General features: G+C 44.6%; 1 protein-coding gene across 1 annotated transcript in view; it reads left to right on the forward strand.

The window, feature by feature from the left end:
* The first annotated feature begins 1454 nt into the window (after positions 1-1454).
* Positions 1455-16764, forward strand: part of LOC147259791 (single-stranded DNA-binding protein 2) — a 59636-nt gene continuing 44326 nt past the window's right edge. Inside the window, exon 1 of the mRNA XM_086205977.1 lies at positions 1455-1573. Within this exon, the coding sequence (XP_086062103.1) occupies positions 1518-1573 (56 nt within the window). The 5' untranslated portion in view covers positions 1455-1517. The remainder of the gene's footprint in view (positions 1574-16764) is intronic.

The following is a 16764-nucleotide window of genomic DNA, read 5'->3' on the forward strand; positions in this document are numbered from 1 at the left end:
AGAGGGAGGGGTTCAGTCATGAAGCATGTTTTCTGTGTGAGTGCATGTGCGTGTCTATATGTGTTGGTGTGTGTAGTTGTGTTTGTGTGTGTGTGTGTGTGTGTGTGGTTGTGTTTGTGTGTGCGTGTGAGTGTGAGTGTTTGTGGGGTGGGGGGGTTAGCAGGCAAAGGCAGCATGCATCCATTCCAACTGGGTCACATCGCGGGAGCATTGCGTAAGCATAAACACTGCTGCCCCTGTGCAATGCCCTTAGCTAATGCGCACACACACATGCACACACACACACACACACACACACACACACACACAAACACACACACAAAAGCACTGTGTCTCTCCAGAGCGTACTACTTTTTGTGAATCAGCCCTTTTGTACATCAGTGTTCCTCAGATCCTGAATGGCATCGTGCCATTTCTTTTCTCTGTCTCTCTCTCTCTCTCTCTCTCTCTCTCTCTCTCTCTCTCTGTCTCTCTCCCTCTCAGCGGATTTGTGATAAGTACAGTGTGACAGAGGAGTGAACCCTCCTCTCTGTTAGCTGCCAGACCGGACAGCAGCATGACATGGCACTTCTCCCCGACTGCACATGCAGAAAACACAGCATTCTGTGGGTGACGGCCATCGTGGCTGTAGGTTTGGGATGCAGTGTTATGAAGATACCAGACCTGCATCACAAGTTTTGCAGATTGAGATTCTTTGAGATCTGATGTTGCAAACTCACCACCATTTCAACAGGTGATGGTTTGCAGCTGATCAGTGTTGTCGGTGATGGTGAGGCAGCTGCACAGTTGCTCCTGTAACATGGCTTCATTGTCCCTCTGCACCCCTCCCCATGCACATGTTGTCTATAGGGCCATGTATGCGTCCCTTCCCTACATGCTCTGTTCCACGCATGTTTGCATTAACATGTATGTAAACAGACACATCTGAAAATGCGGTTGATAATTGTGAGAGATGTTTGCATCAGTAGAGGGTGTGATTGTCTATAAAAGGAACAGCCAAAGCCTTAAAATCCTAGTTGGACGGTTTCAAATCCCCCTTTGCGCTGAGAGGGGAGAATAGAGGGAGGGATATATATGTGTGTTTATGTGTGTGTGTGTGAGTGTGTGTGTGTGTGTGTGTGTGTGTGTATGTATGTGTGTGTGTTTGTGTGTATGTGTGTGTATGTGTATGTGTGTCAGGCTGTCTGCATGTCAGGAGAGTGTGAGAGTGTTTCCAGTCAGGGAAGGAGTGGGAGACACTGACAGACAGACAGATTTCAGACAGACAGATAGACAGAGAGAGAGAGAGAGAGAGAGAGAGAGAGAGAGAAGCAGGGAGAGAGAGGAGGAGCTATTCCTAGAGGAGGCGTGGTCGCTTCGTTGTCAATCACTGGCGGTTGCCATAGCGAGCAGGCGGTCCTAAACAACGGGGCATCCAATGGGAACCGACGCTGCTTGTGTCGCCATGGTGACGGGGCTGTGCCCAGGGAGGTTGTGATGGGTTGACAGGTGCGTGACAATCGGAGCTCTCTGCAAGCATGTACGCCAAAGGCAAGAGTAGCAACGTGCCGTCCGACAGCCAAGCCAGAGAAAAGTAAGTTTTATTTATGGGGGAGGAAACTGCGGCTGTGAGGGAAGTTGCAGAGCGGCCGGGGGCAGTCACACACGGAGCAGCGGCGGGGGAGGGCGCACGGCGCTGCGCTGCACGGAGCAGCATGGGGCTCTGTCCTCTGCAAGCCGGGGAAAGTTGACTGCTTCATTTATTCCAGGACAGATAGTTTGTCGGCGGGGTTTTGCGTTGTCATTTGACATTGTCGTTAGAATTGAAAAGGCAGTTTCTGCTCCACTAATTTCATCCGGAACTCCTGGTTGGATATCCTGACGGTTCTATCATGAGATCTGTCTAGTCATTCTTGCTTGGGTTGTTGTTGTTGTTTAATCAACATTTATACATCATAAGTTTGCTTTTTTAAAATTTTGTTCTTATATCGGCTCGTCCGGCCAGCGGGGCGCAGCTAACCAGACATCGCGGTCGTGTGTGTGCCGAGGCGGTGAGGAAGTCCGCGCATTCGCCTTGCTCGGTCGGACTCGGGTGTCGCTTTTCAGGCTGGCGGTGGTGTGTGTGTGTGCTCCTTGCCCGGCTACGCGAGTCCCCTCAACGTTGCTTCTGCGCGGCTGTTTACTGTAGAACAGAAGATGAAAAAAAATTCAAGGAAAAAAAATGTTACCAGCTTGCAATCGTGACCGGATTATTTCTGACCCGCGGGGGAGAGAAAATTAGTCTGTTCCATGTTAGACGTGAATGAGTCTCTGTGCGCGGGCAGGTGTGTGCGGATCTACCTGCAGGTTGTGGTGGATGCAGCCAGGCTCGTGCTCAGGGTCAAGACGGGCAGGGAGCGTAGATCAGCGGCCTCTGGGACGAAGGAGCGTGTATTTATTGATTGTGAAGAGACATAAACATCGACTGGCTCGGACCTTCTGCTGTTAATCAGCGGGAGTGTTATTATGACAGGAGCCACAAACTCCACCAGAACCCTTCCACTCGTGTTCTGCCTGGGAGAGTGGCTCCAGGCTGTTTGTCTTGGGAACAGGAACTTGGAAGACCAGAGTGATCCTCTCTGCTTCTTCTGTCTCCCAACTGCTTCTCCTGTCCATCTGTTGAAGCCAGTTTCTGTCAACACTTGTGATGGAGTGGTGGGCTCAATCCCAGGAGCCTCATTCTTTATCCTTAATCGATATGAAAAGAACAGGACTAAACGGCGGGACTGTCTTCCTGCCCTCATGAAGGCTCTGGTTGTGGAAGATATCTCCAGACAGGTCACCTCTGCTCACCTGTGATGACCAGACATGATCAGACTTCATTTGATAACATCACTTGTGATGCAGAGATCTCAGGAAGTTGAGCGTCCAATGACTGTTGATCGAGCGGTTACTGATTTGGATGATTATTGGCTTAAAGATGTGTTATTTTAGGTCAGCGAAAGCCTGCTGGCAACTCCAAACACGTTCATGTTCTCCTGAATGTTTGGGAGTTCATTTTAAAAGTTTTTCATTTTCATTTTTCGATATGTTCAAAGTTTATAATTAATGTACTGTTTTGAAAAAAAATATTGCTATTGGTGTATTTGTTAATGAAGAACATTTCCATCGAATTCAGGTTGTAAATTTTGACAGTGAAATTTGAGCATTTACTCGAACTGCATATCGACAGCGAATATCAAGTGTCTGCCTCGTTGGCTCACCGACAAGATGCATCGGCCCCAAAACACCAATATGGGTCGATGCCTGCCACTGACTTTGAGCGATTGAAAAACTATGTTGTAGTTAGAGAGCTATGAATTCTATATTCCATATTTCACCATGTATCTAATGTGCGTGCATGTGTTAGTAATGGTCTGATCTCGCACACAACACTTCCTAATTTACTGCACATCTGACTGGCAGCATTAAATTAGACCCCCATGCGGCTGTGGATCATGTCGTTATCTGTGCACCATTAGAAGGAAGGTTTACTTTTTCACTGATGTTCCACTGTGAGCTGCAAATCAAGGCCGTGGCAAAAGAAAGGACTCGGTGACATCAGATGAAAACACAGCGAAAAGGCAAAAAGGAGGCACGGGGCGAGATTCATTTACTATCTTAACAAGCAGCCTTGTTTATCAGTGGTGTGTTTCAGGGAAGCGGAGCGGCCCGACCGGTGCTGCCGACTGGTGCTGTTTCTCATTTCTGTGGCTCAGCGGGGGATCAGAGATGGGAGAGGGCAACAACAGGCTGAGGGAGGGAGAGGAGGGGGGAGACTGAGGAAGGAGCAGGAGTGAGGGAATTTGCTGGATCATTAGTTTACAGTGTTGTACTATTGACCTGAGAATGGACCCCTGCAGATTCAGGCCTCTGGCGTCTCGCCATGTACATGTAAAGGAGAGCTAAACACAACTGACCTCCGTGTAGCTTTGTTTACCAGCGTGTGTGTGCGTCCGTGTGTGAGCGTTTTGAGTGTGAGGTGTCCCTCCTGCTGAAGCACTGTGGTGGTTTACTTCACCGGTGGTTCTGCATCAGGGATTTCTGAATGTTTCTCTCATGGATTTACAGTTGTGAGCATGATTAAATGTTAAAATCCGGCTCTTGGTGCCAGATTCCTCCTGGACTGGTGCAGGTGTACCGTGTGTTTACTCCGTCTGAGATGCTCAAACAAACACTAGTGAAATGCACTTTTCTCTTTATCATGAAATTGTACTTCCAATCACTGGGCACTCTTTGAATATCACCAGTGGTTTTGCATCAGTGAACCTTTTTGTTCTTGATAAGAACCAAAGCCATGCTGTATGGAGTTGGACAGTGGGATTCTGGACGGGAAAATCCCATTCATAATATCCAGAGAACAATTTATGACTTCAAAACAAGCTGTGAGATGATGTTATCTCTTGTAGAAACCTCAGGTTTGTCAGATAGCAACCTTGTGTTAAAAGAGTAGTTCATCCATCCATCCATCCATTCCATCCATTTTCTACCACTTATCCTGTTGGGGGGGGGGGGGGCAGGAGCCTATCCCAGCAGCCTTTGGGCAAGAGGCGGGGTTCCCTCGGACGGGTCACCAGTCCATGGCAGGGCCAACACATATAGACAGACAACCATTCACACTCACAGTCACACCTACGGTCAATTTAGAGTATCAATCAGCCTCGTCCCCTCTTGATGTCTTTGGACTGTGGGAGGAAGCTGGAGAACCAGAGAGAACCCACGCAGGAACAGGGAGAACATGGAGACTCCACACAGAAAGATCCCGTGCTCCAGCTTGGGCCCGAACCCTGAACCTTCTTGCTGTGAGGCGACAGTGCAGACCACTGCATCACCTTGCGGCCCAAGTAGCTCACCCAAAAAATAAAAATTCAGTCATTATCTGCTCACGTTGATGAAACCATGATGGACGGTTGTGTGAGGTTTTTGAATCCACGCATTGCTGGACTTGAGCAGGGAAATGTTCTGCACGAATCTCCCAAACAATGTAGATGAACAATGACCAACTTTTAAAAATTTTAACAAAAACAAACCTGCATACTGCTTATCTGAGGAAATCCAATTGTCCTGAAGTCGCAACATAGCAAGTAACCAAGTATGACTAAAACCATGGTGTCTGCAATGTTTTTCAAAAGGACTTGGCATGTCCAGGCTGAGTAGACGATAACAGAGTTGTCGGTTTGGGCTGCACTGTCCCTTTAAGGAAAATAATTTGATCTTCTTGAGAATGATTACAGGACATTTCTGTCAGTGACATCTCTGACAGTGTAGCCTCCGTGACAGTGTTTACTCAACTCCTCACTGGAACGTCAGATACTTTTATGTGTTCATTGACCTCATTGATAATCGATGTTGGGTCAGGACGGCTTGCAGTGCCTTCTGGGTTGAGTAGTTCCTTAAGATGATCACGTACACAAGCTCGCACCACATGGAATAGCATAATTTCTGGTCACGATTCATCAGTTTACTGGTTTGCTTTGTTCCTGGTTTAAAACTGGTTATATCAGGATGCTTTCAGAGTACTTCTTTTTGTCTGAGAGAAAGTTTCACAAAATAATCTGAATGTTGCGTCCAGCTTTCCCTCCATCGTCGTAGTCGGGTTATTGGTTCTCCTGACATTTCCTTCACTGGAGTAATTCCAGTCGAAGGGGAGGAGTCAATCAGATGACGTGCAAAATAGATCAGTTTTGTGGCGGTTCAGCTGTTTCACAGTTAATTTTGATTACAATTATGAAAGCCAAAACTCAATAATCGATTAGCGCTGCATACATTTTTTTCCCTCTCAGTTGTGTAATGTCCAGCGCAATAGGAAGATCCAGGACCTTTGAGCGCAGATGTTTGCTCGCCTGGTAGCTGGACTACCGCTGGATGGATGTAGATGAAACCTGGTTGAATCATAGAAATGGTGGAGCGAAATAATCAAATAGATTTTAAAACTGCTGGCACGGTGGTGCAGTGGTCAGCACTGTTGCCTCAAAGCAAGAAAGTTCTGGGTTCGAGCCCCGGCTGGAACACGGGGTCTCTCTGTGTGGAGTCTGCATGTTCTCCCTGTTCCTGCGTGGGTTCTCTCTGGTACTCCAGCTTCCGCCCACAGTCCAAAGACATCAAGAGAGGACGAGACTGATTGATACTCTAAATTGACCGTAGGTGTGGCTGAGAGTGTGAATGGTTGTCTGTCTCTATGTGTTGGCCCTGTGATGGACTGGTGACCTGTCCAGGGTGAAGCCTGCCTCTTGCCTGAAAGCTGCTGGGATAGGCTCCACCCTCCTATGACCCTTAACAGGATAAGCGGAAGAAAATGGATGGATGGATTTTAAAAGTGATCTGATCATGTCATACCTCCTTGGCTGTAGTGTCTGTTTTGCTTTTTTTTTTTTTATATATCATCTGCACCCTTCATAGTAGAGGAGATGCAAATAGATACAGAGGAGTGATTTTGTTTTGTTTGTTTTTAAATGCAACTTTACTTGATTCATAAATAAAAGCCAGTCGCAGTTCCATGAAGCCGTGATTTTATGGGCCACTGTTGTTAAAAAGCTCCTGAAAATCGTACCTATCTGAATAAGATGAACAGACTCCAGTCAGTGGAAGGACACGTTGATTTATGAGCACCACCAGAGATGTTCTGGCTCTCCTGGGTCATCCAGAGCTCTCGGTAAATGTTGTTCATTGAGACTGTTTGGTAGGAAGTCATTCTGACTCGGCTGCCAGTAATAAATGACAGATTTATCTGTTTTGCCCATGACTGTGGCGCCTCTGATTACAATCACATAAAGCAGAGAGAAGCTGCACATACTTACTTTAAAGAGGCTTAAAGAAAGGGAGGGTTGGGTTCCTGACATTTATTGATTATCCTAATTTTCTCTTCATCTGTAACTGCTACAGTGATTAGTTTCAGCTCTTAGCATGTGTGGTTTGTGTAGTCAGAGCATTTTGTCTAGACAGACATTTTTCTGGTTTTTCAAATGTTTTTTTTTCTTTTTCAGTTTTTTTTCAGTTCCTCAAATAAAAATACCTCCGAGTGGTAAAACGATATGACCTGGGTGAGCTGATCCTTCACTGCAGGATTACTAAACATGGCTGAAACAAATCAGTAACATGTTTTAAATAATTCCTCGGGTTTCAAATTAAAATTCAAGTGTGAATCTCCCATTTTGAAGATTTGAATCCGGACGTCTCATTGTGTGTGCATGAATGTGTCAGGATGTAGGAAAGCAGTTTATCTTGATGCAATCACTGATCTCTGGCCAGCTCCCCCCCACCTCTCTGTCTCTCTCTGTCTCTCTCCCCCTCCCTCCCTCCCTCCCCGGCTGTACCTGTGTTACGCTCTGTGTTTGATCATGATCGGGAGTGACAGGACACGACCACTGACTGTGTACTGCAGTTGTTCAACAAGTGTATGTTTCAGTCTCTGGCAGTTGGAGGACACATTCCACATAGTTCTGGGATTGTGGTCCTGAGTCAGTTGCATTGCACACACACACACACACACGCGTGCGCGCACACACAAAATACTTTTTCCTCTTTTTGTGCTCATGAATCATAGAACAAGTCTGGAATGAGGCTGAGTGCAAATCCTGGCTCGGACATGCAAACGCTCCAGAGCCATTCATCCATTTATTGCCTCAATAAAAGTAAAAGGGCCAAATATTGTGCCTTTTATTGCATGATTGTCTTATTATTGCCTTTAATTGTTGTGAAAATCCAAGTGATATGTAAGTACGGCTGATCGTAGTGCAGCTGCCATCCATCTGGTGCAGACGCAAGCACTTCTGGAGCCGTGGATCATCATTCTGCACACATACAGACACACAGCTACTTCTGAACCGAGACAACTCCGAATCCTGCCAGGAGGTTGCCAATGCAGCACTGCGCAGACTGAGGCAAAGCAATGCATGCTGGGAGTGTTTATCCGACAGAAGCAGTTTCAGGCTGCCACTCTGGCTCTGACGGAGTGAGTCACATTACAGGAGAACTACAATGAAACTGGAGCAGCACAAACACACTGTATGCTCAGGATTCCTCACGTCTGACCGTGTCCAGCGCACACCTGATGAACCTTTGGTTGATTTGGCACATAAAAGTGTCCTTGAGGGATGACGGGGGAGCGCTCGTCAGCGTGTGCACGTGCCACTCCACCAAAATGTGTTGAAGGGTGTAAATTCAAATTGAAACTGTCATTCAAGTTCAGCACTTTGAAGGGTTAAAATACAAAAGGACACAGTGAAATAAAGATGAGAGAGCCAGCAGAAGGAACAAGTAAGAGGAGGATTTATTTTTTTCTTGAGAATGTCCAGAATGAGTATGAAATGACAGGAATTACATCAAAACACCATTTTGGCACCAAAAAAAAAAAAAAGTTACAATGGCAAGCTACATTTTTGAGTTTGTGTGGTGGCTCTTGACAATTTTTTTAACACAATCTCCAAAGTTCGCCTAATTATTACATCACTGTGTTCATATGTTCTTAAAAGAAAGAATTCCTCGTTACTATTCATAATGTTCAAGCACAATTTCTCCATTTGTTTTGCAGATGCTGACTTGTTTACCAGCACTAGTAGTTAAACTTTCATTGTAAATGTCATGTTTCATTTGTCCTAATTTTCAAAATTGAATTTTTCTCAACATGCAAAAAGAAAAACTTCCTTTTCATTGCTTTGTTGAAGTTCCAGAAACACATTGCCTCCCAAAATGAACAAGATCAGTTAAATGTGAGGCGTCAACAACAGGGCTCAGGGGTTAATTGGGTCACAGTTAGGGTTAGAAATTCAGAATGGGTTCAAATGATTGCTTCATTAAGGTTTAATGACTTTTGGTTGTCAGGGTGACAACAATAACTCTCTTTAGCAAAGGTTGAACTTGACGCGCCCCCCCCAAAACAAACAAACAAACAAACAAACAAACAAACAAACAAAACACACAGCCATGTGGGCGTTCTCAGCTTTGTGTAAGACAACAGAAGTGTGTGCTGCTGTTGCTGCTTGGGGTCAATTGTGATCCGTCTGCTAACAACGTTTCCCTCGTACGCTTCATCAAAGTCTTCCTGTCACGCCTAATGTCTGGACGTGAACTGCAACATTCAATACACCGCTAATAACCTCTCCATCTCTCGTGGGACGCTTGTGAACAAGCGCAAGAACACATAGAACTGTCAGCGCTCCCTATTGTTGTCTGTGACGGTCAATGAAAGATACCAGCTTAAAAACTGCTGCCAGTGTTTTTAATCCTGACAGCATTTTAGAGGAGCAGTAATCTGGGATAACAAGAAATCAGAGAGGAAACGCGCCTCTGATATTTTTATACAGAGCTGTCTTCAAACAAAAGTGATGATGACAGTTTGACAAGGCCCTGATAGAAAACACTTTGTAACCTGCTGAACACATAGAGGCTGCTAAAAGTCCACTTTTATCTGCCGGCATCCCCCCTAGTCTCTCTTATCCCTGCTCCCAGATATGTAGCTTGCCACAGAAGTGCTATCAAAGCAGCAGCCTCTTGTTGAGGTTTTTGTGTGTGTGTGTGTGTGTGTGTGTGTGTGTGTGTGTGTGTGCGTGCGAGTGTGCATGCGTGTGTGTGTGTGTGTGTGTGTGTGTGTGTGTGTGTGTGTGTGTGTGTGTGTGTGTGTGTGAGTGACGTGTCAATCACCAGCCAGGACCATCACAGTACACCATGGGCTTCTTGGGGAAGGATCAAAGTGACAAAAGACCTCCGTCGGCATCAGATAGTATGAGAGGAAGAAGTGGAGGAGAGGAGAGGGCATAGCATCCTCAAAGTCTTTTATCACTCCCCTCAAAAGACGAAGGCTACGGATGAGTGAGTTTATCACCGGGTGCTGCACCCTCGGGAGCCCGTGGGTCTCCCTGAATGCCTCTGTTTTAATTAGAAACACCATCATATCTTCTCTGCTCATCCCCTCACTCACTCCACTCTTCCTCCTCTTTTAAAATGCATCTCATCGTCGGTTTGCTCTCCCCGCCACAGTTACAGTATATCAGCTTTATCTTCCGATTGAGATAGTGACATTTAGGAAGGCGAGGAGGACTCAGATCAGTGTGCTGAGATGTGGAGCAGAGGGGAGGAGGCACTCCATGAGACGCTTTGTTGACCGTGACTGGAAACTACAACCAGGCTTTGTTCATGTTGTTAGTGGTGGTTACTGTGGTTTTGTCAGGAAGTTTTTTGTTGCTCACTGGTGACACCAAATATGCTCAGCCTCACTGCAAACCGCAGCTCAGCAGAGACGCTCTCCGTCAAAACCCCTCACAGTCTACAGCAGAGGTTCCGCTACGTGTTTCTGTGTTCTGGAACCCGTCTGACCTGATCTACTGCTGTTTTGTGAAAAAGGATTTAAAGAAGGAACCAATACTGATCAGAGAATCAGGAGTATCCTTGAGCTGCAATTTCTGAACTTTTTTTAGGCCATTTTTGAAATCTGCATTTTGTATGGCATCATATTTTCCTGCATCCCGAATGCCTCCTTTCCACATACAGATGTCTGGTGACTGTAATTTCATATAATACATGAGGTAACGCCTCCGGATAAGGGATCTGAAGGTTTCTAAACATAGACGCGTGGAACATCCTCATGCACCTCAGACAGAGCTGCAGAGGTAGCAAAGCCTATTAGCTCACTTGTAGCCTGCTAGATTGTTTTAGTTAGCACAGTTTCCACTGTTTCTCCAAAACTCTGTGGTTAAAGTTAGAAAATGTTCAACATTCTTGACACATATTCCTGATAGAGAAGAAATGGTTGGGCGGCACGATGGTGCAGTGGTCAGCACTGTGGCCTCACAGCAAGAAGGTTCAGGGTTCGGGCCCAAGCTGGAGCACGGGATCTTTCTGTGTGGAGTCTGCTTGTTCTCCCTGTGCCTGCGTGGGTTCTCTCTGGTACTCCAGCTTCCTCCCACAGTCCAAAGACATCAAGAGGGGACGAGGCTGATTGATACTCTAAATTGACCGTAGGTGTGACTATGAGTGTGAATGGTTGTCTGTCTCTATGTTTTGGCCCTGTGATGGACTGGTGACCTGTCCAGGGTGAACCCCACCACTTGCCTGAAAGCTGCCGGGATAGGCTCCAGCCCCCCACCCCCCATGACTCTACAGGATAAGCAGCAGAAAGTGGATGGATGGAATAAATGGGAAGGAGAAGTTTTGGAGATCGTTGAGGTTCTCTTAGGACTGGCTGGACTCTTGGTCGATTCATTTGTGTACAGAGAAAAGGCGTTACATTCAATCCTTTGGCAAAGGCGTTCTCACAGTACTCATCAAGCTCATCGCTGCCAGTTTTAAAGTACACAGACTTTAAAACTGTGTTGACATTCCCATCATTCAGGAGGAGCAGCAGAGATCTCCGATGGCTAGCTAATTCCTGTTAGCCCTCTGCCAATTTAAACGAGGGTAAATAATTTGATCATTCAGTTCTTTTAGACCTTCCAAATGTTTTAAGACTAAATGCATCCAAATGAAAATGGAAAAACAGAGTTCTTTTTGCAGAAGTTGTGGTTCTCAAAGCCATTTATCCATTCCACGATGTTTAACAATGGGTCTATGATCTCATGTTCTGGATTTTGTACCTTTTTCCTAATGTTCGTTTTTACAACAAATATATTTTATTCATCAGAGAAACAAAGGAAAAGGCCATGTGGAAACAACTACCTGAAGATAAGCAATTATTGAATTCAAGAAAATAACTACCAGAAACAGAACATCCTTTTTTTTTAATGTATAAACTGTTTCCAAGTATTAAAATTATGTATTTGTGTGTTGCGTTTGAGTGCTTGTGAAAGATTTGTCAACGCAGCAAAATGAAACATTTCTTAATTGGCTGAGGAGCTCGTGAATCCTCAGACTCACTTTAAGAACCTCACAGGCTCAGGTGTGGATGTCGACACTTTTCCATGTTCTTATATATTCAGTCTTCTGATTTGCAGCCCAATGCGTTTCTTTGAAACCACCCTTACTTTACTGCCAAAACTGTATATTTGTCATCTTAGATGTGTATGGATGTGCCGTGTCACGCCAGCTTCCACTGCTCTCGTGCTCAACACATGCAGTTTAACTGGCGTTGCCGATGTCGGTGCCAGAGTGTAACTGCGGATGCTGCCTGACGAGTGTAGAGGAGCTGGTTGGAGGCCCCTCTGCTGATATTCCTCCATCATTGATATGCAAGCTGCATCCTACCGGCGCTAGCGCAAGGTTAAGCATGCGTGACGGCCAGGCTTAGGAACTGCTTAAGACTCTCTCTCTCTCTCTCGCTCTCTCTCTCTCTCTGTCCCTCTCTCTCTCTGTCCCTCTCTCTCTCTCTCTTTCTGCTGCACACGCACAGACACACACAGACACACACACACAAACATCATCTCTTACTGTTTCCTCTGCATCGCCCTCAGCTCCTCCACGTCCTGCACGCCTTTGTTGTAAAGTTAAGCCTCAGAGTACCTTCAATGGATTCCTCAGACATATAGCGTCCTAACTTGACCACAGAGGGGGAGTCTGTCCACTGATCCCGCTAAAGCCCATGATGACATTTTCTCCCCTCTGAATGAGATGCACTATATCCTCTTGCTTTAAGATTTAAATGGCTGACATGGAGTTCTTGACTTTTAAAGGTCTGTTAATGCTATTACTTAGCCCTATAGAAGCAGGAGGGATAAATGAGTGGCACAAAAGTGCAGAGCAGTTCCAGTGTGGATGGTGGATCAAAAGGTTGTGTGTGTTTTATTGATATCTGTCACTGAAAGCATGGTTGGTTATTTATTTCTACTTCTGTGTACGTGCCTTAATAGCATCACATTCTTCCCTAAATTGCTCCAGATTTCATTCATCTCTATCAGTTTTTAATCTCATCTCAAAGCTTTGTTGTTAAAAAGTATAGAGGCTTATTAGAGCTCTGTAGAAAGGAATTCTAATCTTGAGATTAGAGCAGTCTCCTTCTCCCTCTGGTTTCCTTGCGGTTGCTGCTGACGGTGGAATGTTGCATTGTGTGAGCTGAACAATGACGATGGTCGACGGGGCTGCAGGGAGACGGACCGGCCACATTCCAGGACTTACCTACTACAACGGGCGGGAGGAAACACGTCACAGAGACTGTGACTGGGTTGACTGCTAAGTGAGCACACCACAACAACATGACCGATCACACAGTTCCACGCTGCAGCAACATTCTGTGTGATGCAACCTGCAGCATTAGCTTCAGCCTTTTTGCACAGTATCGTGTCTGAGTGCAAATTTTATTCCAGACTCTAATTATAGGGTTCTTCTTGTAATACAAGTCAGATGGAAACTCACATTAATGTGCTGGTAGGGGTGTGATTTGATTATGATTCACCTGTTTCTGATTAGATTGTAATCTAAATGCATTGCGGTCCATTTTGATGCATCTCCATGTATCACCTCCTCACTTTTTGCATCGATACGCAAGCAGGTAAATGTGAATTCACTCGTGTCGTGTTCTTCTCAAGTGTCAGTTTTTTAAATAGTTTTTAAAGAGGTATTACCTCAACAGACTCTATGCAGTGTAGTTTATTGAGCTGTTTAATGGTAGAACATTATTTTTACTCATCAAAAAAACATGAACCTGTTGCAGTTTGAAGCCTCTTTTGTTTTAAATCTCATTCTTTAAAAGAGAAAACATGTTCATCAGTTGAATGTGTTTTTAGGTTTTTCGAAATCCCAGTAGGAGTGAGGGCTGGGCAGGAAATCAAATATGGCTTTCAGTCACTATGAAAACAAGATGAAACTGTGTTGCAATGACGCTTTTGTTTTGCGGTGAAATGGCTGAAAGAGACTTTCGCAGTTTGGCACCACTTTGGTTTCGATGCACAATTGTGTTCTTCATCAAGACGATCTAATTACACCTCTGTATTTTTACACATTTATAGTTACAATTCGTTAATTAGAGGAAACAGATCTATTGGTACATTTGTTGATTGGGCTTCTATGTCAGTCTGAGAAGTGTGTCTAATATGTAGTTGTTCTGGAACCCCCTCTGGGATTGGGAAAGTTCAGTTTTATTTTATTTTATCTGTCGGACAACTCCTCCTCTTCCTCGAGGTTGCTTCCATCCCAACAATCCATTAAACTCCCATCTCCTTGAGAAACTGTAAAATCAACTTTTTAAAGAATACAATAATTAACTTTGTGTGATCGCTAAGTGTAGTCATCAAACTCTTGAGTCCTCTCTGTAAACAGCAGTTAAATTTTCTGGGCTTTATTGCTGTGCTGCATTCAAGATTTACTGTAATAGCTTGTAGACAAAGTTAGACAAGGAAATCACTCTTAAAAATCATTGCTGTTCTTTCAACTGTGAAATTAAACAAACTCCCCGCGAGAGGTGACTCAATCTAAACAAATCAAATTCAATGAAATGGAACTCGAATTAAGAAAGTGATGGATTCGCTTCTGCTTTTATTCGATTCATTTTACATGTTCTACCAAACAAGTTCTGTTGTACCAAAAAAAAAAGGTGTGTGTGTGTGGGGGGGGGGGGGGTTACATAGGATTTTGCTCATTAGTGTGATGGTAAATTGTGAGCTTACCCACAACGCTCTCTCACCATTCCTCTCTGCTTCTCCCGCTCTCTGATAAGCTGGCATTTCCTGTTATCTGAGCCCTGGGCATTGTTGTCTGCTCTGTGAGACAGTAGAGTCTCTGCACTGCTGACAGAACAAGAACTGTTTCACTTTGTCTGATTGAGCCTGTATGAGGTGGGGGTTTGGGGGGTGGTGGTGGGGGGGACACGCTTCCTTTTTAATGTATTGTCTGCTCCAGTCTTAATTCCAGCTGCACGGATCTGCTGTTTTTCAAGTGCATCCTGCCACCAGCCAGTCAGTGCTGTCTGGTACACACACCAGCAGTATTTTTACTGACACACACACAAACACAGTACAAATGATGAAAAATATGACTGTATGCTACATGAAAGGCAAATTGCTTTAGTTTTATTTGCCTCCATTCACTACATGTGTGTACGAATGTATTGTAAATGTAGTGCTTTTTACCTACTTGCAAAATATCTCAATTAAGGTGTTTACAGGAGGTTCTACGAATGACCAAAGACACCTGCTGTTATTACTGCTCATACATATGTGCTACATGAACATTTCCTTCCAGCAGAACCGAGGCACATTTTGCGTGTTTTCTTGCTATGAATTTGTGCTTAGAACTAAGTTTTTCTGGCATGCATCGCACAAAGCCGTTTGACTGCCGCGCATGTTGCAAAAATGCTGCAAAAACTCTCAAAAATAATGCAAAAACTCCCATTGAGGAGTCAACATGTTTACAGTGCATTTCAATAATGCAGCTAAAATCAGAATACACTTAGTCTTATCATTGTCTACTTATTTTATCAGATCAAAATACTGCCATCCATGTAAAAGTAGCCTGTGAGTCAAGTGTTCAGACCTGTAAGGGTAGGGTGCAGTCACACCGAGAGCTGTCCCCTTGCCCTGGTCTGAACAGGCCCTCAGTTAAACTGCTTGTAAGAGGTTTTCATGTTCTGTCTGACATCCTTGTCCGTCTGTTTACTGCGTCACGTGGCCAACACATCATAGATGTGATAAGTAGGTTTGGGTGTAGTCTTTTTTGGACTGAGTGTGTGTGTTGACTGTTCAACACAGGGTGGAGGTTTGCAGTTGAACTTGTGGTCAGGGTATCTTGATGAGTTGGTTTTTATCTGTCTGTGTCGGGTTTTCATTTTTGAGTCACTGTACAGTCGGCGCTGATGTTTCCCTCGTTTTCTTTCTTTCTTACTCAAAACATATTCAGAGTCAGTCAGTGCATTTAAAAATGCTACTACAGAATATTGGAGCTGAATGATTATTAGTTCATTAACAGAAATCAGGTAACACTTGGATGAATTCATTAGACATTAACTTGAGCATTTTCTTGCTGTTTTGGGGTACATGTCAGGCTTTTAACCACCTTTACAGGTCATGTACAAGATAATACATAGCAAAATGTTTTAAGCATTCCACAAAACAAATATTTTGTTCTGTCACATCAGTCCTTTCTTCAGAGCTTTGTTGCTGAAATAGTTTTTAACTTTCAGGTGGTTGTTTTAGTGCATTTATTTTCACCTTAGGTTGTGGACTGTCTCAGGGGTGGAGAGGGGGAGTAAAGGATTGTGGGATATCTAGTTAATGAAAGGTAAACACAAGGTCTACACGGAGGTGAGCCAAAGAACACAGGATTCTTCCTTCCCGTCAGGATATGAACCTCATTCTTTGGACTTAAACTTTAAAGCGTGACATTTCACCTTTCTACTAGTGAATTCTTCTCTTTGCAGGAGAGAAAGTTTTTGTTTGTTTTCCACCACATGTACAGATTTTGCCTCTCAATGAGCATTTCTTCATTTATCAGCCGCTTGCCAGACACACTGAAAGTTATTGAGCAGTTAACTCTCCTCTGGCTGGTCAACCTGTCACATCTCGACCAGTTCAGGCTACGCCAGACTCTGCCAAACTGGTGTTGGAGCATTCATGCCTGTCTCCCCGCCAAATCAAGGGCTTTACTATGTGTGGGGAAAGCGAGCAGGATAAAGGCTACGGCAAACATTTGCTCAGCAAAGCAGCGTGTGAGACCATTTCAGTGGAGACAAAACCAGGGAACACAAGCAGATGAAACACAGTTTATTTGAGTGTCTCTCCTCCGTGTGGGATTATGACGCGTGTTTTGCTAATCTTTAAAGCTGGAGTGAAGTTCTCAATGCTCCTCCCAACACTCCCAACCACATGCCAAACCTGCATCTGCAGAGAATACACTTTATATGAATCTCAA

This window comes from Aulostomus chinensis, chromosome 6 (assembly GCF_037954235.1).
Source record: "Aulostomus chinensis isolate RoL2024-O1b breed Wild chromosome 6, RoL_Achi_v1.0, whole genome shotgun sequence".
Classification (NCBI taxonomy): Eukaryota; Metazoa; Chordata; class Actinopteri; order Syngnathiformes; family Aulostomidae; genus Aulostomus; species Aulostomus chinensis.